The following is a 24,816-nucleotide window of genomic DNA, read 5'->3' as shown; positions in this document are numbered from 1 at the left end:
CGGGGAGCGGGGGAGGACTGGGGTGTCAGGGGTGCCCATGAAGAACATGGGGTTGAGAAGGATGGGGAGCACTGACTGGGGAGTGGAGGAGCCCGAGCTTGGGAGGGGGGTAGGATCGGGGCAGGGTATGGGCAGCTAAAAAGGATGAGAGACCGGGGCAGGCGGCCTCACCTGTTCCCCCGGCTGTTGCGAGCAACCGAACCGGGCCGCGGACCACCCATATCGCCTCCAGGCCAAGGGCTCTGCACCCGAATCCCCGAGATCTGCTCTCCGGCTGCCTGGCTGCTGTGCCCGCGCACCGAGGGGGCGCGCTGCGCGTGCCCGGACACGGGGGGGCGCGGTCCCTGCCATTAACTCCTTTTGTGCCAGAGATGGCTCAAGTCCTGGGGCATGGCCCAATTCCTCCCATGCTCAGGCATGAAGTGCTCCCGCGATCCCTCTTCCTCCCACACACCACACCCATATCACAAACAGGTGATCTTCCAGGGCAGCTAGTCTGAACTTTACCTGCAAAGCTTGAGACCTTGAAACAAAAGGAGAAACTGAGGCACAGCCTGCAGGAGCCCCCCAGTCATACTCCGTCAAGGCACAGCTCCATCTCACTCAGCATCCCTCACCCCTCCTCAGCACTGGGGCCCTGGTCAAAGAGCACCAGTTGTGGGGGGCACTTTGCCCTCATCCTGTTGTTCTCCCAAAGGTCAACGAGGTCCCTTTCTGCTGCTTCTGGTGGGGAATGTCAACCTCAGACTGTCAGCATGTCTCCCCTCTCGACCCGGCTGTCTTTGTGTCTTGTGTTCCTGTGTGTGGTCCACCTGTTCAGTTTGCTTAGCACCCCACACCCGGCAAAACCCATGGGCGTCCCTTATCCCAGCCAAGCCTTTACCCCTGTAGCTCCTCAGAACGCTCAGCAGGAGAAAGCTTCCGTCATGTTTGCCTTCGCCCTGTCAGCGAGGTCCATTCCTTGAGCACACAACTCTTTAGTCCGGTACTTCGTGGACCTCAAAGAGGGAGTTTTGTTTTTTGGTTTTTTTTGTTTTGTATTTTATAACTTAGGTATGGATTGGTGCTCCTGGTTTTAGCAGCACACTCAACCCTCCCCAGTGATATAGTGCAAATACATCCTGGGTGTTATCCTGAGGTTATCAAGTCATCCTGTACGCCCACCCACAGGGCTGCAGCTGGTGCACTTCCCGCCCCGGCTAGGCACACCAGAAAACGCCATGGTGGTAAACCAGTTGGCTCTCCTGGAGAGCCTTAGATCTAGGGTGTCAAACCTGCAGGCGAGGGGGCTGCGCATGGCCCCCTCGCAATTGTGACTCTGCAGCAAACTTTGAGTTATCACTACTCTAAGATGGGAGTGACCCACAGCTACCCTGGGTAACTGCCAAGGCGAATCGTGTGAAAGCAGGCAGTTCCATCCACACCCGCCTTTCTCCCCCTATTCGATGGTGACACTCGCTAATGGAGGGTGGTTTTTCATCCCAGAAATGTGAACTTCAGGGAAGGTCTCTGTCTAGGATACCACTTGGTGCCCGAGGGGGACCACACAAGGGGGCAAAACAGGTAGTCAGTGTCTGCCACCCCCTCCACCCTGGAGCTTGTTTAAAACGCATCATGTGGGATGGGTGGAAGAAGAGTCAGGTTCCATTGATTTTTTTCCTCTGCCTTGATTGGCCACTGCCCAATCCCAATGGTATATCCGCCATGGGGAAAAGTCCTCCAGATGCTGCATACTTTAGCTGAGAAGGTAAACTGCCCTTTTTAAGAGACCGAGGGCCCAGGTAGCAATCCCATTCAAATCGAGAAATTTAGGGGATGGAAGGTAAACAGGAAAGAGTATGTGAACAGAATGAAGGCTCTGACTTGTCCATGCAGACTCCGGTACTCTCCCAATGGCCCACCCTTCCCAGACATGCAGAACTCACACGCGCCCTTTGCAAAGAAGCTCTGTGTATTGGGTGCAACAGCTCTGGGGTCTCTATATAAATAATATACAAAACCCAACAGCTCAATGGCTCACATTAACAAAAATACTAAAAACTCATTAAAAATGGAGCCTGAGGGAAGAGCCCCAACCACTAAGGGGATTGAGAGTTCAGAGAAAAGGGTGGGGTCACATCCAGTCACAAGCGGCTCCTCCAGGTGGCTCAGTAGCGTCCAAATATGTTGGTGCTGGGCTGTGGCTGGGTATCTGTGAAAAACCAGAGATGATTAGGGGTGGGAGGCCAAGCAGGGCTGTGGGTAGGCACGGGAGGGCTATTCAGATGCCAAGGGAAGGGATGCTTCCCCCCATAACCTGACCCGGAAGCAACTGCCTCAGCTACCCACCCCCCGACAATTTATTCCATGGGGCTCTCCTGGGAAGGCAGGCAGGCTTACTGGAGAGCTGTTGCTGGAGCTGCCGGACCAAAGCTGCGGTCTGTTGCTGTTGCTGGGTCTGCTGAAGTCCCTGGCGCTGGAACTGAGGTGGAAATGGGAAGTGGAAGACTGAAGTCGAACCTTCTCCTTGGAACCTTCCACTTCCTTCTCTAGCCTCATCTCTCCATCCCTTTATAGCATGCCATGCATGCCTTGCCTCCTACCTCTACCCCATGGCACGCTGTCCCCAACCTGGCTCACTGACTGCATGCCCAACCTGGGCAGCTGCCCCTGAGCCTGGGGCTTTAGTCCAGCAGCTACCTGGGGCTGGGACTGGGGCTGGGGCTGGGGAGGAGCCGCTGCTTGCTGCTGCTGCTGCTGTTGCTGCTGCTGCTGTTGCTGCTGCTGGTGTGCTTGCTGTTGTTGCTGCTGCTGTTGCTGCTGCTGCTGTTGCTGCTGCTGCTGCTGTGAGAACATGAGAGCTACTTCTGAGGAGGGCGAGGCAGCTGAGCCCAGGTGTGGAGAGATGGGGATAGGGGAAGAAGGAGCGGGGAAGGAACTTTGGGTCCACTGCCCTCCCTGCCTCGCGGAGGGTACAGAGAAAGACACCTAATCTAGAGTCCCCAGCAGGTAACTCCCAACTGTCTCCCACTGGGACTCCCAGAAAACAAAACGGGGCGGGGGGAGGAGAAGGGTAAACTGATTTCCTATGATCCCACTGCAAGCCAGCCACTCTGCTGGGTGCTTTTCCTGCACTGCCTCAGTCAGTCTCTATAAACAACCCGCAGGAGCCTAGGCCTCTCTCCCTCCTTCGGCTCCCAGGTCCCCCATGAACTATGAACTCCAGCCCATACCCGCAGGATCTGCTGCTGCTGCTGCTGCCGGATATGGTATTGCTGTTGCTGTTGTTGCTGCTGTTGCTGCTGTTGCTGCTGCTGCTGCTGCTGTTGCTGCTGCTGCTGTTGCTGCTGCTGCTCAGGCAGGATGGCAGCTGATCGGACGGCAGCCTGGACGCCCTGAGCGCCCAGCGGTGTCAGAGTACCTATCATAGGCGTTTGCTGCAGTGCCTGGTGTGAAAACCTGCGGAGAGAAGAGACGTCCGTCCGGACGTCAAGGCCCAGGTGGGCAGAGAGGTGGAGAAGCCCCAGGTCCTAACCTGACACTTCAGCAAGTTATTTCATTCATTCCTCCTGTCACTAACCAGAAGAGTCTATTGGGGTCCTGACAGCTTTCTAAGAAGGGGAATAATAAGGAGCAAAAACAATACCCCATCTCAGTGTCTCATTGCCTTGGTGGGTAAGAAGTTTTCAATTCTGTTTTTGCTATTTTTCTCTTATAAAAATGAAAAAACAGTCTCAGCACAGGATAAATATTTTGTTAACACTCGGTGAAGTTTTAGTTGTTGGTGGTCATCCCCAAGAACATTCCAGGGGCTTAAAGACAACCGAGTTATACTGCTCCTTCCACTGCCTCACCTGTACATCACTGCACCAGGCTACTGGCCGGGCCCCTGTCTCAAGTCTCGCACCTTCCCTATGCACCCTACTTACACGTTCCACATCAATCTCTCGACATGCCCAATTTGTCCTGTCAGTTTCCTGATCCAAAGAGCTTTTCCAGAGCTGCGTCCCAGTTCTGCACGCGCATTCAAAGCCCTCTTCAACCTGCCCACTCCTAGCCTGTTCCTTACGACTTCCGTGGCATGGATTTTACCTCCATCCAAGCTCTTCTCCTACCTGTCCTCACTCCAGCCCCCATGTCTTTGTTCACGCTATGTCCTCTACTTGGAATCCCCCTCCTCCTCCTCCTCTGCACAAACCCCCATCACAGCTGCCCTTCAGTGCAAGTCTGACCCCCTTCACAACATTTCCTCCGATGACTCAGGCCCACAATGACAGCACTACCCACTTTCTCCAGGTTCCCATTTGATTCCACAGCACACAACTGCACACCTGATCCTGTCTGTCCTCAGAATGCTCTCTAAATATTCTTCTGTGTAAGTCTCGTCTCTCCAACTAGAGTTAACAATTCTTTGTGGGGAGGGACTTTCTAGTTCCTTTGAAAAAATGTCTTTCCTCACCCCAACCAGACCTAGCACAGTGCTGACCACACAGCAAGCAGTTAATACATCTAAGTAAAGGCCTCTGGTCCACCGCACAGTGTTCTCAATCCTAAGCTGCAGAGCCTCAAGGCACGCTTATGTCTTAACTAAGGCTTGACTAACGTTCAGCACAGTGGGCGGACATGTTCGTTGGTCCGTTCCAGCGTGAGACTATTCTGATGCCAGCTTGATGCCTCCTTATCATGCAGTGTACCTATGAACCCCAGCTTTTCTCTTGTTGTAGTCACATAAATCATCTCCCTTCTCTGGGCCTCAAAGAAATGTAGGGAAAGTAAGTGTGAGGCTGACTACCGGTCACCAGGGTCCCTTCCTGCTCTGGCATTTTCTGGCAATAGGGCTACGTGGTCAGCTAAGTGTTCTCGATGTCTCCAGGTCTGACTAGTCCCATTGCCTCCAGGCACAGGTTGTCGCAGGTCAAATGTGCCTCTGTACCTCAGTGTCTTCACGACCCCCCGCTCCCTCGGGTACCTTTGAGTGGAGGTCAGCCCATGTCCATAGGTCGGGGCCTGCTGGTGCACATAGCCACTGGGCCGCTGTTGCAGGTGGCGAGTGGGATCTACAAGAGTAGGATTGGTAGAAGGGTGGGTGCTCTGATAAGGCTGGCTGGAGTAGCTGGGGGGCACCATGGTACCTGCGGGGCCTGCGTGTTGCTGCAATCCCACATGAGAAACATAAGGAGTGTAGCCCTGGATGGAAGGAGGAGAGAGCGTCAGGGACAAGAGCGTGCAGAACAACTTGCCTCGAGCTCCCCAACTTGCACCCTCTCGTGCCCTTACCTGGGAGGTCTGCAAACCGTAGGAAGAGCTCGGAGTCATCTGGTGGACAGATGACTGGCCCAACATCCCCTGACCTTGCTAAAAGGGAAAAAGGAGACAAACTCAAACTCCTGAAATACTTCCCACCACCTCGTCTCCTGTATCTCCCACTCTGCATGTCCTTGTGAAGATCCCAAGTGTCTCCTCAGTCCTGTGACCCTCAAATGCCCCTCTCCCTGGGGGCCCTCCCTACTGCCCCTCTCACTATCTTTGCCTGGAGCTGTTGGCGGAGGCGCTGTCCTTGGGGCACCGCAGGCTGCTGCTGTCGGTACACGGAGGTCTTGTAAGAGGAGGGTTCCAGCCCCATGACGCCAGTCATGGTCGTGGGCAGCACTCCAGGGTAAGCTGGTCGGGTCGGCAGCTTCTGCATTGGTAACCGCACGGGGCGGTATGGGTCCACACGAGGGCCACCTGCAAAGGGGAGCAGGCTGACCTCTCTCGACTCCTTGTCCCTTCATCCCCAGGCTCGGTGACCTGGTTACCCGCAGCTCCTAGAAGGGGCATCCTCCCTCAGGTGGGAGGAGCCCAGATAAATCTCTCATTCCTGGCCTGGCACCAACCTGCAGGTAGTGGCTGGTTCTGGGTGTAGAGGCCTATGGGGCCCTGCCGGTAGCTAACGTGGGTTATGGAACCAGGGTTAGCGTGGTGCAGGAGGTCTGGAGGCACTGTCACGCCGTAGGGGCCACTCCGTCCTGGGCCCATTCCGTAGTCCTGGGTGAAGAGCAGAGGACAAAGGTGAGGGGTGGTGGTGAAGGAGGTCTAGGAATGGTGATGGGGAGCTGGTTCCACACGGTGAATTTTTATAATTCCAAAGGCCACTCTGCCCCATGGGCCCCTACCCCCTCCCACAAACCAGAAACCAGACAGATCATGGGGAGAGAGTGGCCGTGGAAGATGTGTCATGGGGGCGGCACTAACCTCTGTCTTGGTGGCCGGCTGGCTGCGTTTCTTGCCCTTGGTGGGTTTCTTCTTGCGTTCCTCAGTGCTGGCTGGAGCAGCCCCAGGTTTGTCAGTTTTGGGGGGCTCTGGAGCTTTTTTCTCAGGCTCTAGCAGCGTGGGAGCTGGGGGCTCCTCATCTTCTGGCGGCAGCGGCAGCGGCTCCAGGTAGTAGGCCCGGGGCCGGGGCCGCAGGTGCGTGTGGTAGAGCAGCAAACGCTGCTGCTCCTCGCCCCGAGCCACGCGCCGGTCCACCCGGACTGTTCCGAACCAGCCCCACGACAGGGGCGCTGACGGCTTCAAGCCCTCAAAAAGATCCCAGGGAGAGATCTTTTGTTTGGTGGAAACCTGCAGACCCTGCTCCAGAAAAGGAGAAACAATAAGCGGCTGAGGCTTGGAACACAGAATTCAGACCTTGAGGACTTACAGGAAAGGGGAAATGTCTGCAGGCGATCAAAAAAAAAAATCACGGGCAGATTTAGGGGAGGCAGTCAGAGGAAGACAGAGACACATACGTGCACATGGAGGACAGGGAGTTTAAGAGGAGACAGGGTGATGGGTGTGTGGAACACAGAGACAGAGACACACAGAGACATTCCAAGGAAGACAGAGACAGGAACAAGGAGAGAACAGGCAGCGAGAGACTCAAGACAGGCAGAGAGAACAAAGAGATGGGCAGAAAGAGAAAGGCAAAGTGAGAGTCAGGCAGAGAGAGAGACAGAGAGAGAGAGAGAGAGAGAGAGAGAGAGAGAGACAGAGACAGAGAGAGACAGAGAGAGAGAGAGAGAGAAACAGAGACAGAGAGAGAGACAGAGATACTCACGAAGAAAGACAGAAGCAGATGGGCCAGGGAAAGAAATGAGGAGAATGTAAACATGAATGGGTTTGACTTTGGATTTCAAACTCTGCATCCTCTTCTTCCTCTCTGCCATACATATTGATTATGGTTACTCAACATATACTGCAACTGACAGAGAGAGGCAAAAGAGAAAACTGTGCAGAGATGGGTCAGTAGAGGGAAAGAGATGCAGCTATGAAGGAGATAATGGGCTGTCAGCCAGGCAGATGGGTGGGGTGCAGGCAGGGGCGAAGGAGGGCAGGAGACGGGTGGGGCAGAGGAAAGAGGAGGGCGGAGTGCTGAGAAACGGGTGGCATGTTAAAAGGTGGGTGGGAGTGGTGAGCAGTGGATAGGGGTGAAGGGAAAGACCAAGGAAAGAGGGTGAGACCCCCAAGATCGGGAGAAGTATTAAGTTAAGCGATGCGCTCAATGCCCCAGAGATGGCTCTCACCGCAGAGCCTGATTGACACCGTAGCCTGGTGGCCTTGGTAGCTACAAGGTTAATGCAGGAAAGGTTCTGGTCCAAAGGGGCAAAAGGCAGGGGTGGGAATTGGGAGGCAGGGGTAGGGGCTGAAAGACAATGGAACGTGCCTCCTTCTTGAAGATGGAATCGAAGCCAGCAATCTTGTTGCCCTTGGTGTCAATAAGGGAGCCCTGGGGCTCACAGGTGATGACATCTCGGGTCTGCTTGGGCAGTGGCAGCAGCTGGCGAACCTTTTCCAGACTGTCTGACTGGCGCTCCCCCAACTCTTTCTGCAGGCACAGTAAGAGGGAACAAGAGTTCAAGAATACAGAAACAGGCTGGTGTGGCTCAGTGGATTGAGCACCAGTCTGCAAACCATAAGGTCACCGGTTCGATTCCTGGTCAGGGCACTGCCCAGGTTGTGGGCCAGGTCCCTCTCCCTCTCTCTAAAAATAAATGAAAATCTTTAAAAATTAAAAAAAACTAACCAAAAAAGAATACAGAAATAGGGGGACAGGAAGTCTCAGGGGACAGCACAGAACCTGGCATGAAAACACTCAAGTCCATCCTTGCCATACGAATAACGAAGAAGGAACAACTGTGAAAGAGAAGGGTGGGGGCTCTGGCCAGAGCCAAGTCCCAGAGGCTGGATGGCCACCGCAAGGTCAGGAGACAGGGAGCTGAGAAGAGTCCAATTTCCCAAGCCTCGCCTTTGCCTCCGCTGCTCACCCGCAGCTTCTTCACCAGGTTCATGTAGGCACGTTTGTTCTCCTCCATGCTGCCTTGAGAGATGCTGGACATGTCCGCGGCCAGGGTCCCATTGATGAGCACACTCAGCATGTCCAACACAGTAGTGAAGAGCTCGCTAATACAGGAAGCCAGGGAGAACACCGGAGAAGAAAGAGGTGAAGGCAAAGGCCTCAGGGTTGGACCCGAGCAGAGAGTAGTGCTTAAGATGTCACCCCAAGGGCATCGAAACCAGGTGGAGAACCCAAGGCCCCTGAGTCCGCAGCACCATGGGCCACACCGATTGCAGTAGGTCGTGCACCTGGTGTGGGGGAAGGGGGACCCTCTTGGGTACAAAAGTCCAGGGAGGGTTGGGGTGCTTTACTTGTTGGACTGCATGTCAACAGTGCCACTGATGATGATCTCCAGAAGGAGCACTGCCCACTCCGTGGTCTGCTGGGTGCTGCGCTGTACCGTGTCGAACATGCCACCCACCTGCCAGGACCGCAGCAGGTCAGTCAAATGGCTCAGGGCAAAGGCCAGCATTTAAGGAAAACTGAGATCAGAACCTGGGTTGGGTAGGCTAGGGACATCTGAGGTCAGTGTTCCAGTTGTACCTATGACTTGTTACATGATCTCAGGCCAATGACTTAATCACGGACATCTGTGGGCCTAGGTTTCCTTACTTATTAAATGACAGGAGTCTGCCCTGGCTGGTGTGGCTCAGTGGATTGGGTGCCAGCCTGCGAACCGAAAGGTCGCTGGTTCAATTCCCAGTTGGGGTACGTGCCTGGGTGGCGGGCCAGGTCCCCAGTTCGGGGTGTGCAAGAGGCAACTGATCAATGTTTCTCTCCCTTTCTTTCTCCATCCCTTCTCCTCTCTCTAAAGGTAAATAAATAAAATCTTTAAAAAAAATGCCAGGAGTTGGACTAAAGGATATCCAGGATCCCATCCAACATTCCAAAGTGGGTTTCTAGGTCTTCTAGGACCTGGCCAGAATCTAGGAGAGCTGAGGCTGGGCTCCTGTCAGGATCCAGTCTCCTTCACCACTTTCAGGCCCTGCTTCTTTTAGGAGATGGGTGAATGCCTGAAGACCCACAACCACCCAGGCCCTCCATCGGCACGCTGGAGGCTTCCCTGGGCTGGGGCTTCTTCGCTCCACATATTGAACCCCACGCCCTTCCTTGTTCTTCCCAGCTTGCCCTCTCACCAGGTTGAGCCGCAGTTTGAGGGCCTCATGCATGAGCTGCTTTGGTTTGCAATCATCTAAGTACTGGTCATCTCGCCAATTATTCACAATCTAAGACAGAGACAAGTAAAACATACAGCTCAGGGACCTCCCTATTTCCATTCCAAAGCACCCACGGTGTCCACGTCTTGGGTGCATCCTTCTCTGCCCTCCTGCCCAGCCCTGTGCTCCGGAGATCTATACCTGGTGCACCTGGCTATAGAGGGAGGTAAGGAGTCCCTCGCGCTGCTCATCCTGCCCTTTGAGACAGGTCAGCACCAGGGATAAGAAGGGCTGCTGGCTCAACAGGGACATGCTAGAGATAAGAGGAAAAGAAAAGAAAGAGAACAGGACCATAGGTCAGAGATCAGGCAGCTTCCAACCTCATCCCCCCTCAAGCCCTAGACCCTACTATGTTAAGTCTAGCCGCTTGCTCAACGATGCCCACCCTTACCCTCTGATTTTCCACTTTTCCGCAGGTTTTATTCTCACCCCGCTGCCCCAACTTTTCTTCTTCACTGGGCTGCCTCTTCTCCTTTCTACCCCTCGATCCTGCACCCCCCCACCCCCCGCACAGCTGCTTTACCTCTTCTGCTTTTGTCGATCACGTTCCTTGCGGGAAGAGGAACCCAGGTGCTGGCCCTTCTCCAGTTCTTCCCCAGCAGCCTTTAACACATGCCCCTGGACTGACGTGGGCAGTTTAGCAATGAGGGGGGCCACCAGCCAGACACCAGAGCGCTCTATAGAACTGGAGGACAGATAGAGTCCTCAGCGTTACAGGGGAGCCAGGCAAGCTTGGTAGATTCCAGCCTCTCCTTTCCAGGTGGGCATGCCTGCCATCTACCTCCACATGGCTGAAATCAATCACGTTGCCAGCAGAGAGACTCATAAGGGGGATGGGTCCTAACACGTGTCTACCCAACCTGAGCACGGGCTTGGTCTTGTTACTGCTGGGCATGTTGCTCGCAGTGTTTCCAGAAGACGACCCTGTCTCCGCTGACTGTTGAAAAACCTCGATTGTGGCCTTGGCAATGTTCTCTAAGAGGGAGTTCATCTCCTGGGGGGTGGGGAGGAAGGCACAGGGATGTTAAATAGGTAGCTGGGGGTGAAGGAAAGGGATGGTGGCAAAGAAGGGAGATGGGGGCAGATGAAGGCACCTGTGGAGGTTGACAGGAGGGTAGGGACACCACTCTGCTGGGAGTCATGCCCCTCAGGCCCTCCAGATTTTTCCAGTTTCCCACTGTCTTCTCGGTGACACACCTCCTTACAGTTGCGGCCCTCAGAAACGGCCTCCGCCACTGCCACCACCAACCTTTCCCATAGTTCAGAGCCCCAACACTCCCAGCCCAGCTCCCATATCAGCGGCTCCACACGCCAGCCACGTTTCCATCCCCTCTTATCTCAAGACCTGCAGGGTAGGACCTAGGTTCTTCTATGGTGGACCTCCTCCCGGACACACGGAGCTAGAAGTGAGTATGGGAAAGAGAGGGCCAGGGCCCCACTCACGTTGTTTGGGGTCTGCTTGATCATTAGCTGCAGCTCCAAGGAAGACTGGCGCATGGTCCACTGGTCCAAGTTCTGGGATAGAGACCCCACCCCCAAGCCGGTCAGCATCGCGTCACCCACAGCCACTCATCACCCCAAGGCCAGTACCTGATCTGCACATCCTTGAACCACACACTGAGAGGGAGCTCTGTGGCCCCCGCTTTAGGAAAGACTGCATGTAAATAACTCAAAAATGGCTGAAAAAAAATCTAACGTCTTTTAAAAGTGGTTCAGGAAAGATTTCACATCCTGCCCCAGATTCCCATTCCAGGGCCTCGCATTCCTTAGCACAAGGAAGTTCTGCTTAACACTTCACCTAAATCCTTGATGTTAAAGTGGGAGCCTGCTTCTCCTGTTTCAAACCAGCTGCTCAAAGTCCTTCCCAGACCCCAAGGCTACTGTTAGCTAATTTGTCTTCGGCATTATCTCCTCGGGGCTGAAGAGACCTCATTCCTTTAGCAGCTCCTTAATGGCTTTATTTTCCCACTTTGCAAGTCACCTGAACAACTGAAGCTGCTAAGCACAAAGGGCACATGCATGCCTGGGGTCACAAACTGACTCTCAGCTTACTTAACCTCTTCAAACCTCAGTTTCCTGAAGGGCTGAACAGAGATAGTGATGGTATGAGAGATAGTCATGCCTATTTCTCAGGGCCATAAAGATTAGATGTACACAGGGTGCCGAGCCGCAGTCCCGGCATGCGGGCAGACACTAGCGCAGCCACTACTGAGTACTACGACTATTCATTACTGAGCCACGGCCAAAATGCCAAACATGCGAAGCCAAAAACTAGGCCCCCCAAACGCCATGCCTCCCTCCGATAAGCTATAGGCCCACACCATCCAAATAGCCGAGCCCTCACCCAGCAGTTCAAACTCTAAAGCCTACACCCTTTCGGCTTGACTTCGAAACACTGTTCCTCACGCCACCCCTCACCCACATCTCTGTCTGTCTTCCTGCTTAACTCCACCTCTTTTTTCGCTCAAGGTGCCCGTGGTTTGGGCCCCGCTGCTCCCACCAAGACCCCCGAGGCCTCGGCGAGGGGGGGCTACCTGGAGAATGCGCTTAATGCGCTGCCGCTGGGGGTTCTCCCCGTCCTCGTTGTCCAGCAGTCGGTGTGGGTAGCAGATGAGCTGCATGAGGCGCTGGGCCTGAGCACTGCTCAGCACTGGGTCTTGGAGGTCATTGCTGTCCTCACACAGCGATTTAAGGCAACGTTCTCCTACCCATTCCTAAGGAAGCTGATCATCAGGGGACTGGGGCGACCAGTGCAGGGGGGGTGGTCAGGAATAAGGGGGTTGGTGCGGGCCATGATGTATAGTAGAGAGGTGGTGTGCCCATGGCTGCGAACAGGACTACATTATACACAGGCATTGAGGAGGCGTGGGGGAAGGTGAGACTGACCTGTTGGCAGATGCTGCGCAGCACGTACTTGGCATAGACATCCAGACTGGCTGTCTCCACAGAGATGTTGCGGCCACCCTGCCTCCGACCGCCACTGCCCCCTCCTCCCTCCTCCTCTGGAAGTTCTTCTGTCCCTCCTGTCACAGTGAAGCCTGAACCCTTCAGTTCCGCATCCCCTGTGGTCCACAGGCAGGAGATAGGGAGGGCAGAGTGAGATCCGAACCCTGTGTGGAGACCCACCCCGGACCCACAGAGGCAGCAACTCCCCAAATCCTCCCCTACGGGACAGAAATATACTTCCCTCCCTCCTCTCCTCCCTAAAGGTCAGGAAGACCACCTTCAGGAGAGAGAAAGAGTGTCCTTTGTAGTTTAGCTGGCACTCCACCCTATACACACTTCTGGCACCACTCCCTTCCTACCCCCATACCAAGTACAAACACAGCCTTGAGAACAGCAAACACAGCTCCATCCACGATGCGGTTCTGGGAGGCAGCCAGCAGGTGGCGGTCACAGGAGGAGCGGATTCCTACAGTAGGCTTGTCTGGGGAGGGAGCTGAAGTCAGGGGAAGCAAAAGTAGAAACAGTGGTGGGGGTGTAGCCACACTTTCTACTGCTAGCTGGCTCAGATGGGGATCACTTACTTCCATCTGACTGGCAGGGATTGAGCTGAGGTGTCTTGAAAAGGTGGAGGAGGATGCGGCAGGTGAGCCGGGCCCCGGGCTCAGAGTCCTGTTCGCTGCAAGCTACGGAAAGGAAGACAACGCAGATCGGGCAGGATGAAGGCGGGCTGTATGTGGCTTTGTGGAGGTGGGCAGTCAAAGGGGAGAGGAGGTCAGGCAAAAGCAGAGAAAACAAGATAATGCTGCAGGAGATGCGGAGCAGCCAACTGTTTGCTGTGGAAGGGGCGTTCCTGGATGGGTTACAAAACAGGCAGATGAGGGCTGCAAAGGCAGGGCTAGGAAGAGGAGCCCCAGCCCGAGGCACACCACCGGGCCGCGAGGGAGCCCTCCACAGGGCGTGCACTGGAATGTGGGGTCTTAGCCATTCCGGGGGTCCTGCACTGGCAGTTTACCGGCATTCAGGAGGGAAGGGATGGCAGCACAGCGGATCAGGTCCTCTAGGAGCAAACACTGCCGAGCGATGAGGATGGCGACGAAAGTAGCCAGGGAGTCGTGAAAAGACAGGTCACTGACCTGGAGGCCAAAGCACACAGATCACAGCTCAGGGCGGAGAGACGGTGCCAACCCGGAACTCAAATCGGTATGTGCTGCCTCGGTTCCTGAGGGCAGGCCCTGCCCTGTCCCCGGCCCAGGCCCCAGCGGGACCCCCGCCCAAGTCTCACATCTACATTGCAGAGGAGGTCGTTGAAACCACAAGTGCCGTTGTTAGAGGAGCAGCACAAGGCCTTGAGTACTCCCAGCCATTCCGCACTCAGAGACTTGCAATAGCCAGTCAGCTCGGCACACAGGATGGCGATGTCATTCACCCTGGGGAAAAGGACAAATGCCCTCAGGAAAAGCCCTGTCCCACCAAAGCTCAGACTCAGTCACTTTTCCTCTGCACCCCGGCAATAACCAAGGTTGCAGGGCCTCCCCGGCATCTCATCCCTCCCAATACGGGGCAGGAGCACAGTGCCCATTCCTCACTCAGTACGCCCCATACCTATCGGGATCATGGTGCCCCACACAGACGTGCATAAGGGCATTGCAGACAAAGCTGTAGCGGTTAGCAGGGTTCTCACTAAGACTCTTGCCTAGCCCCGTGTAGGTGAAGGTGTGAGCGGCAGGGTTCTCCAGAGTGTCAATCATGAACTCGGGTGCCCAGCGCATGTTGGACTCCGATGGCTCCACGTTGCAGTAGATGGTGTTCTTCACCTTGGAGCAGAAGTCACTGCAGGGGCAGGGGGAAGGAGTTAGTAGTGTTGGAGGTCTGGTGAGGTAGGGGGCCGGTCAGGAAGGGGAGAAAAGAAAAAATGGAGAAAGCGAGAGACCGGGGACCTTGGGACAAGAAAGAGAGATGGGACAAAGCAGACTAGGCCAGAAAGGAACCCAGGGAGAAGGCGGAGGGGCCTCTGGAGGCAGGGGGAGGAGGGTGGGCCCCACAGAGATGGGCTGGAGCTGAGGCCAACGAGGAAGAAGGCCCACTCTCAGGAACCAAGAACACGTGCAGGACAAAGTCCCCAGACAGCCCTGCAGAGGCAGTGGGGGTCCTGAGCTGTGCTCTGCTCCCGTGGGCGGGCGGCAGCGGGAAGGAGACAGGACGGGGTCCCGCTCTCAGCCCCTTCCCTCCCCCCTCTCTCACCTGAACAGCTCCCCAAACTTGGTCTTTAAATGGCTACAGGAGGTGTACAGGTCATAGAGATAAGCAAGGATACAGCGTTCTGCAGACGAGCCATCAGACCGGTTCATCCCATGTTTCACTACGCCACACAGCCTGTCATGAGAAAGCGAGGCCAGGGGGTCAGCAGAGAGTGTGCGGGGGCCTGGCACACAAAGGTCCCCAGACACAGATTCAAGTCTCTTGGCAATACCCTCCCCGCCCCAGCTGAAACCACCGCGAGCGCCCCGCACAAGCTTCGCAACCACTTCTACCGGCATCCACCGGAGCCCTGTGTGCTTCAGCGATGGTGAAGCTCTGCTTACCCCTCAAAGACCTGTGCCATCTGGTCCTGGTTGAGGATGAGGCAGGCATGATAGTGCCGCAGGACAGCCACGATGCACAGGCACAGGCTGGTAGTGTAGCTGCCCACTAGGTCGGAGGATTTGAGAAGCAACTCGGCCTCGACGACACTCAGTTCATTCAGCAGCTAGCAGAGTGAGTGGGGTGAGAAACAAGAAGCAGCCCCGCATGTTACACAGAACCCCGCTTCCCCCAGAGAAACTGGCAAAGCCAGGGCCCGGCTCCGGCCTGCTGGAGCCGCCTCGGCCTACATGGGCCCTGCTGCCATATGCTGCTGCCCTTTACTCCATTAACTGCGTCGGCCACGTCAGTCTCTGGGATCCAATTCTATGAACTCCACAGCGGGAGGACAGCCTGTGCCCGATGCTCTTATCTGTGTCTTGGGCCTCCCCAGGGAACGCTTGAGTCTCTGCTCCTGCCGTCTTTGCTGGTGTTCCACTCCCCCCACCCCCACCCCCACCCTGTGCTAGTCTCTCTGCCCCTCCAAACAGCCCGGGACTCTGCCTTGAGCCTGTACTAGCCTCATGACCCTGCGCAGCACAAACTCTTTCCTCTACCCTTATCTCCCCAGCTTCCCCACCTGAATGGCAAAGTCGATGAGGCCACTGATGCTGAGTGAATATTCCATGAGGTCGAAGATGAACTGCACATGCTGTACCAGAGGCAAATGGTAGGACATGCCAAGGGCAAAGCTCGTGATCTGCTCCAGAACATTCCGGGAGACCTGATAAGGGCAGTGGGAGTGAGAAGGGAGTGGAGAGATGTGGGGGAAAGCAGGAAAGGAGGGCGGTGGAAGGGATGAGACCCGGGAGGCTTAACCTGCCTGGAGGGAAAGAAGACAAGGCGGGAGGCCAGAATGTGGGAAGGGGGCTGGACTTAGGCCCACACCTGAGCTGTGACCTGGTGTTGGTCATAATGTGAGAGGTGCTGGAACTTAGCAAAGATGTCTTCAGCAGTGGGGAAGGCTTCAGGCCGGTTGCGCCGCCGCTTCTGCCCATCCTCCCCACCTGAGGGGACAGTTGCAAGGAACCAGTCGGACACAGGGAAGATAAACTAGTTGACAAGGGGTGGGGTGGGGAATGGAGAGAAGGCTATGGGTTGGGGGTGGGAGGGTGGGTGGGAGGGAGGGAGGGAAAGGGGGAGGAAGGGAAGGGAGGGATGAGGGAAGAGGGGAAGGGAGGGCCAAGGGAGGGGTGGGGGAGGGATGGAGGGCACAATGAAGTGAAGGTTTTGAGGACCACAGACTATGTGGACCTTAGAGGAATACATACGGGGAGGTGCTAGGTTGAGGGAGGGAAGGGAGGGGGAGGGCGGGCATATGGGGCTTACTGTGAGGTACCTAAGAATGTCAGGTCTCCAGGATTCAGAGGCACAATAGGAGCAAGCTGGTCTGCAGAGGGGGGGAATGAGGGGGGAAGTTTCAAAAGGACTAGAGCTCTCAGGAGACTCCAAGAGACAGGACATTGGGGCGTGACTGGGAGTGCCCTATGCTGGGGAAGGGAACACTGTCTAGGGCGCCCTTTGGGGGTGAGCCAGTTAAGGAGCCTCAAACCCACCAGTTTCTGCTGTCCCCTTGCGGTTCAGAACCTTCAGGATATCCTTGGTAATTTTCTTGATGGCATGGCGGGCATCATCTCGCTGCTTTCCCACCCCAAACAGTACGACCAACCGCTGGTTGCACTCATGGCTGCATGACTCCTCCTGCATCCCAGCAGCACCATCAGACTCCGGCAGGGCATCGCTTTCCCTCCTCTTAAAAGCATGCGCCATGCCCCTCAGCAGCCCAGCGCTCAAGCCCTTCCTTCCCAGCGCGCTGCACCCTCAAGAAGGGCTCCAACCCCTCCGCCGGTCCTGGGACAGAAACCTGGGCTCAAAACAGACGGTCGCAAGGTATTGGGGAAAGAGTACCTGGGGGATTGGAAAGTGTGTGGCATACTGCACGTGCCGTGGCTGGTCGTACAGAACCCCGAGAGTCCCTTCTATCTTTTCCTTGGGTGGCGGCTTCACCTCCTTCTCAACATCTGCCTTCTCCGGGGACGGACTGCCCTTCCCCTCACAGGGCATCGTGGGGGAGAACAACTAAGCGAAGGGTGAAAGGGCAGACCGTTTAGAGGAACAAAAGTGGATGAAGGGGCAGAAAATAATTCCCAAAGAGGCGCCATGGCAGGCCCTCAGGAGCTGCGTTATCCCACACGAGGCTCTGACTTACTGAGAAATCAGGCTTCTCCATGTCCTCAAAGAGCACACTGGAACTCGGGTCGATGTCCATAGACTCCGAAAGCCCTGGGTCCTGAGGGCACAGAACATAAGTGGAGTTGTTTTAGCCCCGGGGAGCTTGCTCGCGACCCTCCAGAAAAGTTGACGGGGGAGCTGGACAGAGGAGACCATAGTGGGAAAAGCACCAGATCTGGATTTTGGCAGCATCAGGCAGGCGTGAGGATCCAACAAAAAAGAACGACGCGAGAGTGCCTTGTACACCAGGGAGCACGCAGCAGGTGCTCCCCTCGGTACTAGGTAAGGGACTCTCAGAGGACTCCGGGGGCCAGGGGTGATGGGAACATGGGAAGAAGGCATCCCGGGCCAGGAAAAGCTCACTCACCTCCAGCTTGCTGCTGCTGCTGCCCTCAGCCTCCTTGCGCTCTGGGTCATCAGCAGGGTCGTCAAAGGGAGAGGGAGGCCGGGGACCAGGGGCTCCGAAGGCAAGGTCCCCTCGGGAGATGAGGGTACAAGTATACATGTTGTGGGAGAAAACATCATGTCGAATCAGTTCACAGAACAGCAGTACCAAGTTAAAGAATTCCACCCGCTCGCTCTCACTCCGGGGGTCCGCTGGAAGGGAGGGAATGAGAAAAGGTGAGTCAGGAGAAGCAGGAAAGAGATGGGCAGGAAGAGAAACGGACACACCTCAGGCATGCTCCTCCTAGAGTGCCCAAGGTAGGCGAAAAGAAACACTGATGAACAACAGAACAAACAAAAACTGCCAAGGGACAAAGCGCGGTTGGTTACCCCACCTCCTGCCCCACACACCACCTCGTGAAGGAATATAGCATCTTTGTTCCTAAGTGTACGTAACAGTGTTGCAATCGTTCCTTCTGGTTTTTGTTCTTCTCTTTATTTCTCTACTCTGTGAAACTGTAAGATGATCAAAGGCTAGAATTATGTTCACAACTCATTCAGCAGAGAGCCCAAGACACAAAAATATACTAGAAGGCCCTTCATGATGCTTTCTGATGACAGTAATGGGTAACTGAGTCTAGGCCAAGGCAACCAGAGGGTGGCAGGGGTCCATACTCAGCATGGGAGCCTGGGTATCCAGAAACTGCAGGAGGACATCCTGGAAAATGGGAGCACTAGGAGCAGAAAGGGAGCCAGAGGCGATGGAACCTTTCTCATCTGCAGCTTCTGATTCTCCACAACGCTGTAAGATGAGAGAACAAACTGCAGGATTGTTTTTCCCTGTTGCTTTGCTCCTTCCTCCATGTGTAATCCTGAAACTACCACCTGTTTTGTCTCCACCCCGAGCTTTTTCATTCCATTCCCCCTTTGACCTCTATTCTCTTCACTCCCAACCGAAGCCTTGGCGGCTTCTGTAACTCCGACATCAATCCACTCCCCTTTCTACTGTCGCCTCATGTCCTCGACCTTCCCCATAGGTTCTCTACTGCTTCTTTATTCTCACAACTTCAACTCTGCTCCCACTACCAGCTCATTCTGTCTCCAACCCCAGCTGCCACTGCCCCACTGTACGATCGTATTCCTTTCTCTCTGCACCCTAACCTCAGCTTCAATCTCTGCCTGTCTCTTCTCCAGGAGCTTGGCTACCACCATAGCACGATGCCGACCAGAACGCTTGCAGCTGACAGCCCATTCACACAGTAGTGATACCACAGCATCATCATCTGAGGAGATCTGGGGACCAAAGGAAGACAGGAGCGAGTAAGATAGGGCTGAGCACAAAGAACTCAGTTGCAGTTTTGTAAACACTGGGTCCCATCTCATGCCCTGGCTGGTGTGGCTCAGTGGACTGAGCATCAGCCCTGTGACCTGAAAGGTCACAGGTTCGATTCCCAGTCGGGCCATGTGCCTGGGTTGCGGGCCAGGTCCCCAGTTGGGGCACGTGCAAGAGGCAACCAGTCAATGTTTTTCTTGCACATCGATGTTTCTCTCCCTCTTTTTTTCCCTCCTTCCCTGCCCTCTCTAAAAATCAATAAATAAAATCCTAAAAAAAAAAACAAAAACAAAAACTAGGCTCCATCTTAAAATATCCTAAGACCAGTAAGATCTCCTGGTTTTCATGCCTCACCATGCCTCCCCCTCATATACTGTTGCTCTTGCAATGTTTTCGGCTCGTTTGGTTCCCCTTCTTGCTTACCTCATGCCCATCCTTGCTAGGCCCCAACCCAAAGATTCGGTTACAAAGGGAGTCAAGAGAGTTGCTGAAGTCAGAGCGGTCAAAACTATGGCTGTCCAGCACTTCCAAAGTATGGAGCACCCGTCCAATGGTGAAGCCTAAGGAGGGAAAGTGGCAAAGGGGATGTAGGTGCCCATGCGTTCCAACTCACAGATCCCTGGCCTTACCAACCCCACCCTTTCCTGAGGCATCTTTCTTACTATCTTCCGTCTGGCACCCACCTGCTGTAGCTTCCTGGCACTTATCAAAAGACCAGCGAACCTCAACTGCCTGTCCGCGCTCCTTGATCTGCTGTTCGATCTCCCGCAACTTTGCACGGACCTGCAATGTCGATGAGGAAGGCTTTCAGGATGTCCCAAGGCACTCAGAAGGTCAGGCCTCCCCACCTGAAAGAATACTGCTGGACTCCAACTCACTATTTCTGAAAGAAGGACTGGGCCTCACCTCCCAGTCTGGGGGTACTAGGCAATGGCCCCGACTTACCTGCTGAGTGAAGGCACTGTTGCCCTCTGGCATGGGCAGGTTGGAGGGGGCAATAGGCAGGTGGTCAAGTGGCGAGCCAGTCTTAATTCGGCTATCAGTCAGCGAGTAGTGCCAAACCAGAGCACTAGGACAACACAGGAGGATGGTCTGCCAGACAAGAACCGCTACATCAAACTCAGTTGCCGTGCCTACCTCTCTAGAATCCCATTCTCAGACCCAACCCTTAGAGTTCCGATCCAAAGTTCTAAGTCCCTGGGGTGGCATCATCCGCTCTCTGAGCCCCTTCCCTCATCCACTCTCCTAAAAGCCCTCGGGAATACTATTCAGCCCCGGAAGAGAACTAAGTCACTGAAAAGGAACTAACAGCCCATGAGTGAAAAGCAATAACCTCCAAGCAAGTACTCAGTGCCAACTCCCACCTCCGATTTAGAATCACCCCCACTTCCCAGGACAGGCACCCAATGCCTCTCAGGGTGCCTCTGAACACTTCCTTGGGGCCACCCAATACCTACCTGAAGGATACAACTGAGGCCGAAAACAAGGGGCCGGTGCTGAGGGCACATAAGCAAGTCACTAAAGGGTGTGGAAGGTGTATTGCTAGTAGGGGGCTGAGGAGCAGGGGTGGTGGGCAGTGTGCTTGTTGACTGAGCGGACATAACGTGAGCTGAGTGACTGCTCATGCCGTCCAGTTGCAGGGCCAGTCTTCGCGTACAGAAGTAGGCAAGGCGGCGGGAGAGGTATGCGGATTGAACGAATTCCCCAGAGTACTGTGAAGGCACAATGAGCAAATTCCTCGGTTCTCTCCAAGGGACACTGCTGTCGCATCTCATTCCTCCTCAAACCCTCCCTAGACCCACCCCCCAACATTCCTAGGCCTTACTCGAAGCAGGAGGGGCAGCAGCAGTTTAAGCAATTCATCCTCCCCAGGGCGGATTTTCTCAAAACACTCAAGCACCCAGGTCAGGAACTCGTGCCTGTCCAGCATTCCATCCTACAGGAACCAGGGGTGGGAAAAGTATTCATTTAGCCAAAGGGCTGTTAGATAAGAGGCAGATACAATCAATGAGAGGATAAAGAGAAGGTGGCAGGCAGATTCCGTTCTCTACCAGCAGAGTACAAGATCAGGCTCAATCCGGTGTTCTACGCAACAAGCCCTACCTGAAACATGAACATGGCCAGCTTCTCATTGTAGTCCCACTGCCGTATTGCCAGCTCTACATCATGGGGCAAGGGCCCTATAGTGGAACCACAGCCCCCACTGCCTGCAGGCCCTGGTCGGTAGTACTCAGCCATCTTTTGCAACTGCTCCCATAAGTACTTGGTGATGATTTGAGTCCACTCTAATGGAAAGACGGGGAAAGGGCTCCGTTATACTGTCCCTCTGCTCAGAACACCTTCTGTTCCCCACCCCATCCCATCCCCCACCCCACTCCAATCTCCATACAGCAGTCCCTGCTTATCTGGAGTTTTGCTTTCCGCCTTTTCAGTTACCCACAGTCAAAAGCGGTCTGAAAATAACTAAGTTTTCCCAACCATCCACATCATCTGTTCCTGATATCCAGCCATCAACACTGTCATTCATGGCTCCATGATCCAGGATCACCCAAAGCAGATGATCCTCCCTCTGATGTATTGTCAGAAGGTCAACAGTGGCCTCATACTAGATCACAATGGCTATGACGTTCACCTCACTGCATCTCATCGCTCGGGCATTCTATCATCTCACATCATGTCAAGAAGAAGGGTGGGTACAATACAGTAAGGTATTTTAAGAGAGAGACCACATTAACAAAACTTTTATTACAGCATATTGTCATGATTGTTCTATTTTTAGTTACTGTTGTTAATCTCTTATTGTGCCTAACTTATATATTAAACTTTATCCATAGTTATGTATGTATAGGAAAAAACATAGTATATATTGGGTTTGTTACTATCTGACGTTTCAAGAATCCACTGAGGGGCCTGACCAATGTGGCTCAGTTGGTTGGGCACTGTCCCACAAAGCAAAAGGTTGCTGGTTCAATTCCCAATCAGGGCACATGCCCAGTTGCGGGTTCGGTCCCCAGGTGGGACACATTTGAGAGGCAACCGATCGATGTTTCTCTCTCACGTGGATGTTTCCCTTCCTCTTTCTCCCTCCCTTCCCCTCTCTCTAAAAAAAATAAATAAAACCTTAAAAAACAAAAAGAATCCACTGAGGGTCTTGGAACATATCCCCCTCGGATAAGGGGGGATACTATACTCCTAAATCCTATTCATCCTCTTTGGCTCATGTCAACTGTTCTCAAAAGAAAGTCATGTTTCTGTCCACTGAAGTCTCAAAGAAGTCTCTGCCTCCCCTTTTGACACTTACTACTTTCTATACTTGATTATGTGATTTGTACACGTGCCTTGGCATTCCTACTAGACTATAAGCATCCTAAGGGCAGGGATTAGGTACTGGTCATCTTTATAGTCCAGTACATGCACACAGTAGACACTCAAGCTACTGAATGTTTACTAAATTGAGAGAATGCAACGTACAAGCAGATAGAAGGAGTACAGACAAAGAGAATAATTCCAAGGGTCTATCACTCCTTGAAGTGATCAGTGGTGGGACGGACCCTTGGTGTTAGAAGTTACTCACCCATGAAGGGGTCAATGACATGTCTCTTCTTAACCTTGGTCTCAGTGATTGCTGCATAGTAGGCACAGGTCATCTTAATGAGCCAGGCAGCCCGCATCACAGGCACTGTGTATTTGGCTAAGTACCCAAACACTTCTTCCTTCTTACTGAAAATGGGAACCTGGATGGAGATCACAAAGAGTGAGACCTCTATTGCCACTACAATATGTCGGCCACGTAGCTGAATCTGGGAACAGGAGGGTACTTGGTACCCATGCTCCCCGCCTTGGCCCGAGGAACAGGAAACAGTACCTCACCTTCTTGGCTAGTTGTGTGAGTGGCTTGGTGCCAGCCAGGTCAGTGAACCAGGTGTTAATGGCACTCTGGGATCGTGCAGTCACCAGCCAAAAGTTGTCCTTCTGGTTCACTTGGGGCTTCCTGCGACCAGTGTCAGGGAGGGTGTTACAACGTAACTTCTCTGCAATAATGCTGCTGAAGTTGGAACTGATCTGAGGGAAGAAAACTATACCTCAGAGTGGAAAGAAAGGGCAGAAAGAGGTGGTCTTGACTTTGAAGGGCAACTGGCAACATGGTAGCATTAGGTTATGAAGGAAAACTCAGCCACTTAGGTCGTCCCTTTAAGTCTTCCCAACTCACGACCTTTGCTCCTTCTCAGATTCTTCCAGCCTTTTCCTTCAGCCTGGCAGGGTTTTCTCACCTTGGCAGGATTGAAGTTGACATTCTTGGCACTGCCATGTTCATCCCCAGAGACAGCAGGCTGGTTATTGAAACCTTGTTTTACATTCAAGGCCGTCAGTTCGTCCTAGGGCAGGAAAGCGACATTTTAGCTTTTCTTCCCCTCTTGGGGGTAGTGGTGGTGGGAGAGGAGGGCAGGAGGAAAGGAGGGAAGAAGAGGGGGGACAAGGTAGGAGGAGAACTCTTAGTAGCACAGATTGTTATTTAGCGCGAGGCCCTGATATTCATTTAGACCCACCCTCATCCCCCCAAGTCACTCAGGTTCCTCATCACCCAGAGCTCACCCAACCGCACTCTTTGCCTACATGCTGCCTTAGACAACTTTCCGAGGGGTGTGTGTGTGCAGAAGGGGGTGCCTCCAGCGTGGCCCCTCCGTCCTTCCGTAGTCACACCCAGAAACCGCCCCCCCCACCCCGTGTCCTCCAGGTTCCACTCTCCTGCACCCACTTTACTCTTTCCCCTTTCAGGACTTTGGCTCCCATCAGACAGCTCCGCACCCCTTCCCCAAAGCCTCGGTGATTCCTCCCGTGCTGACCGCTGGCCCTGGCCCCGCGACAACCCCGGTTTGTGAACGTACCTCCTTCTGTTTGGGATCTTGTGGGTACACATCGGGAGGCCCCAGCCGCGGCCGCTTCAGGGGCCGGTGTTCGTAGCTTAAGATCCCGAAGGCCGCCATCTTGCCCAGCCCGGACCGCCGGAGGCCCCAGCCGGGCCGGCTCGGCGGGAGGGGGAGCGGCCAGGGGGGCGGCGTTGGCGAGGACCGCGGCCGAGAGACAACAGGGGGGCACGTTAGAAACTCTCGATCATTGCCGGAAACTACCGAAGGGAACCGAGGGATGCCGGAAACCGTCGGACAATACCGACCTCTGCGGGGCGGGGCCGGGCCAGCGAGGGGCGGAGCTCCGCGCCCTGGAGCCTTTTGGCCGCAGATCGATTTCACTCCACCAGCAGCTGCGAACGGTCGCGAAGCCGCGCAGTGGGCGGAGATGCGAACCCACGAGGCCGGAGGCTGTCGCGTTGCCGAGCTGTGACTGGTGCTGGCTGCCGGGCGCCTCACTCAGTTCTTGGCCTAGAATGGGTGCTCGATAGCACTGGTTTCTGCGTCGGAAAAATGGGTGTACTTAATGGAGCTTTCAAAGGACTGTTTTGAAGATTAGAGCCCTTGTATGCTGAGAAAGCACTCACTAAACCCCAAAGAGCTAAATCTAATCCCTCAAGGTCTTTATGGTCTAGCACTGAGATTCTTTCTTTTACATTGATTTTAGAGCGAGGAAGGGAGAGAGAGAAAGAGAGAGATCTGTGTCCCACTTATCTATACATTAATTGGTTGCTTTTTGTCTGTACCCTGACCGGGATTGAAGGTTGTATGGGGATGGTGCTTTAACCAACTGAGCTGCCCTGCGGCAAGGCCTGGCGCTGAGATTCTTAACCTTTTCTGATTCAC

General features: G+C 54.4%; 1 protein-coding gene across 9 annotated transcripts; it reads right to left on the bottom strand.

The window, feature by feature from the left end:
* Positions 1 to 1,937: 1,937 nt before the first annotated feature.
* MED12 (mediator complex subunit 12) lies at positions 1,938 to 24,198 on the bottom strand. 9 transcript variants are annotated; one of them, XM_054574287.1, is made up of 46 exons: positions 23,950 to 24,198; positions 23,335 to 23,439; positions 22,934 to 23,125; positions 22,638 to 22,797; positions 21,167 to 21,348; positions 20,889 to 20,999; positions 20,521 to 20,775; positions 20,009 to 20,155; positions 19,747 to 19,846; positions 19,487 to 19,623; positions 18,892 to 19,023; positions 18,406 to 18,532; positions 17,714 to 17,943; positions 17,324 to 17,404; positions 17,023 to 17,193; positions 16,671 to 16,815; positions 16,454 to 16,504; positions 16,003 to 16,121; positions 15,695 to 15,838; positions 15,078 to 15,241; positions 14,737 to 14,868; positions 14,098 to 14,325; positions 13,778 to 13,922; positions 13,508 to 13,628; positions 13,077 to 13,178; positions 12,863 to 12,988; positions 12,436 to 12,611; positions 12,084 to 12,263; positions 10,993 to 11,064; positions 10,410 to 10,543; positions 10,073 to 10,234; positions 9,691 to 9,802; positions 9,469 to 9,558; positions 8,644 to 8,753; positions 8,262 to 8,397; positions 7,661 to 7,822; positions 6,214 to 6,588; positions 5,856 to 6,006; positions 5,501 to 5,706; positions 5,257 to 5,334; positions 5,112 to 5,166; positions 4,949 to 5,036; positions 3,213 to 3,438; positions 2,680 to 2,823; positions 2,380 to 2,461; positions 1,938 to 2,191 (listed from the first exon to the last, which is right to left on the bottom strand). In XM_054574287.1, the coding sequence occupies exons 1-46, from the start codon at positions 24,046 to 24,048 to the stop codon at positions 2,148 to 2,150; spliced, it is 6,489 nt and encodes a 2,162-aa protein (XP_054430262.1). In that variant the 5' UTR covers positions 24,049 to 24,198; the 3' UTR covers positions 1,938 to 2,147. The 9 variants fall into 9 exon arrangements, with proteins under 9 accessions (XP_054430262.1, XP_054430263.1, XP_054430252.1 ...); XM_054574288.1 differs by having other exon boundaries at positions 12,863 to 12,976; XM_054574277.1 differs by having other exon boundaries at positions 4,949 to 5,166.
* Positions 24,199 to 24,816: the final 618 nt, after the last annotated feature.

Source organism: Pteronotus mesoamericanus, unplaced genomic scaffold, assembly GCF_021234165.1.
Source record: "Pteronotus mesoamericanus isolate MK-2021 breed Mesoamerican mustached bat unplaced genomic scaffold, CSHL_Meso_final contig_256, whole genome shotgun sequence".
Taxonomy (NCBI): Eukaryota; Metazoa; Chordata; class Mammalia; order Chiroptera; family Mormoopidae; genus Pteronotus; species Pteronotus mesoamericanus.
Note: the sequence above shows the minus strand (reverse complement) of the source record. Positions and strands in the feature narration are given on the sequence as shown.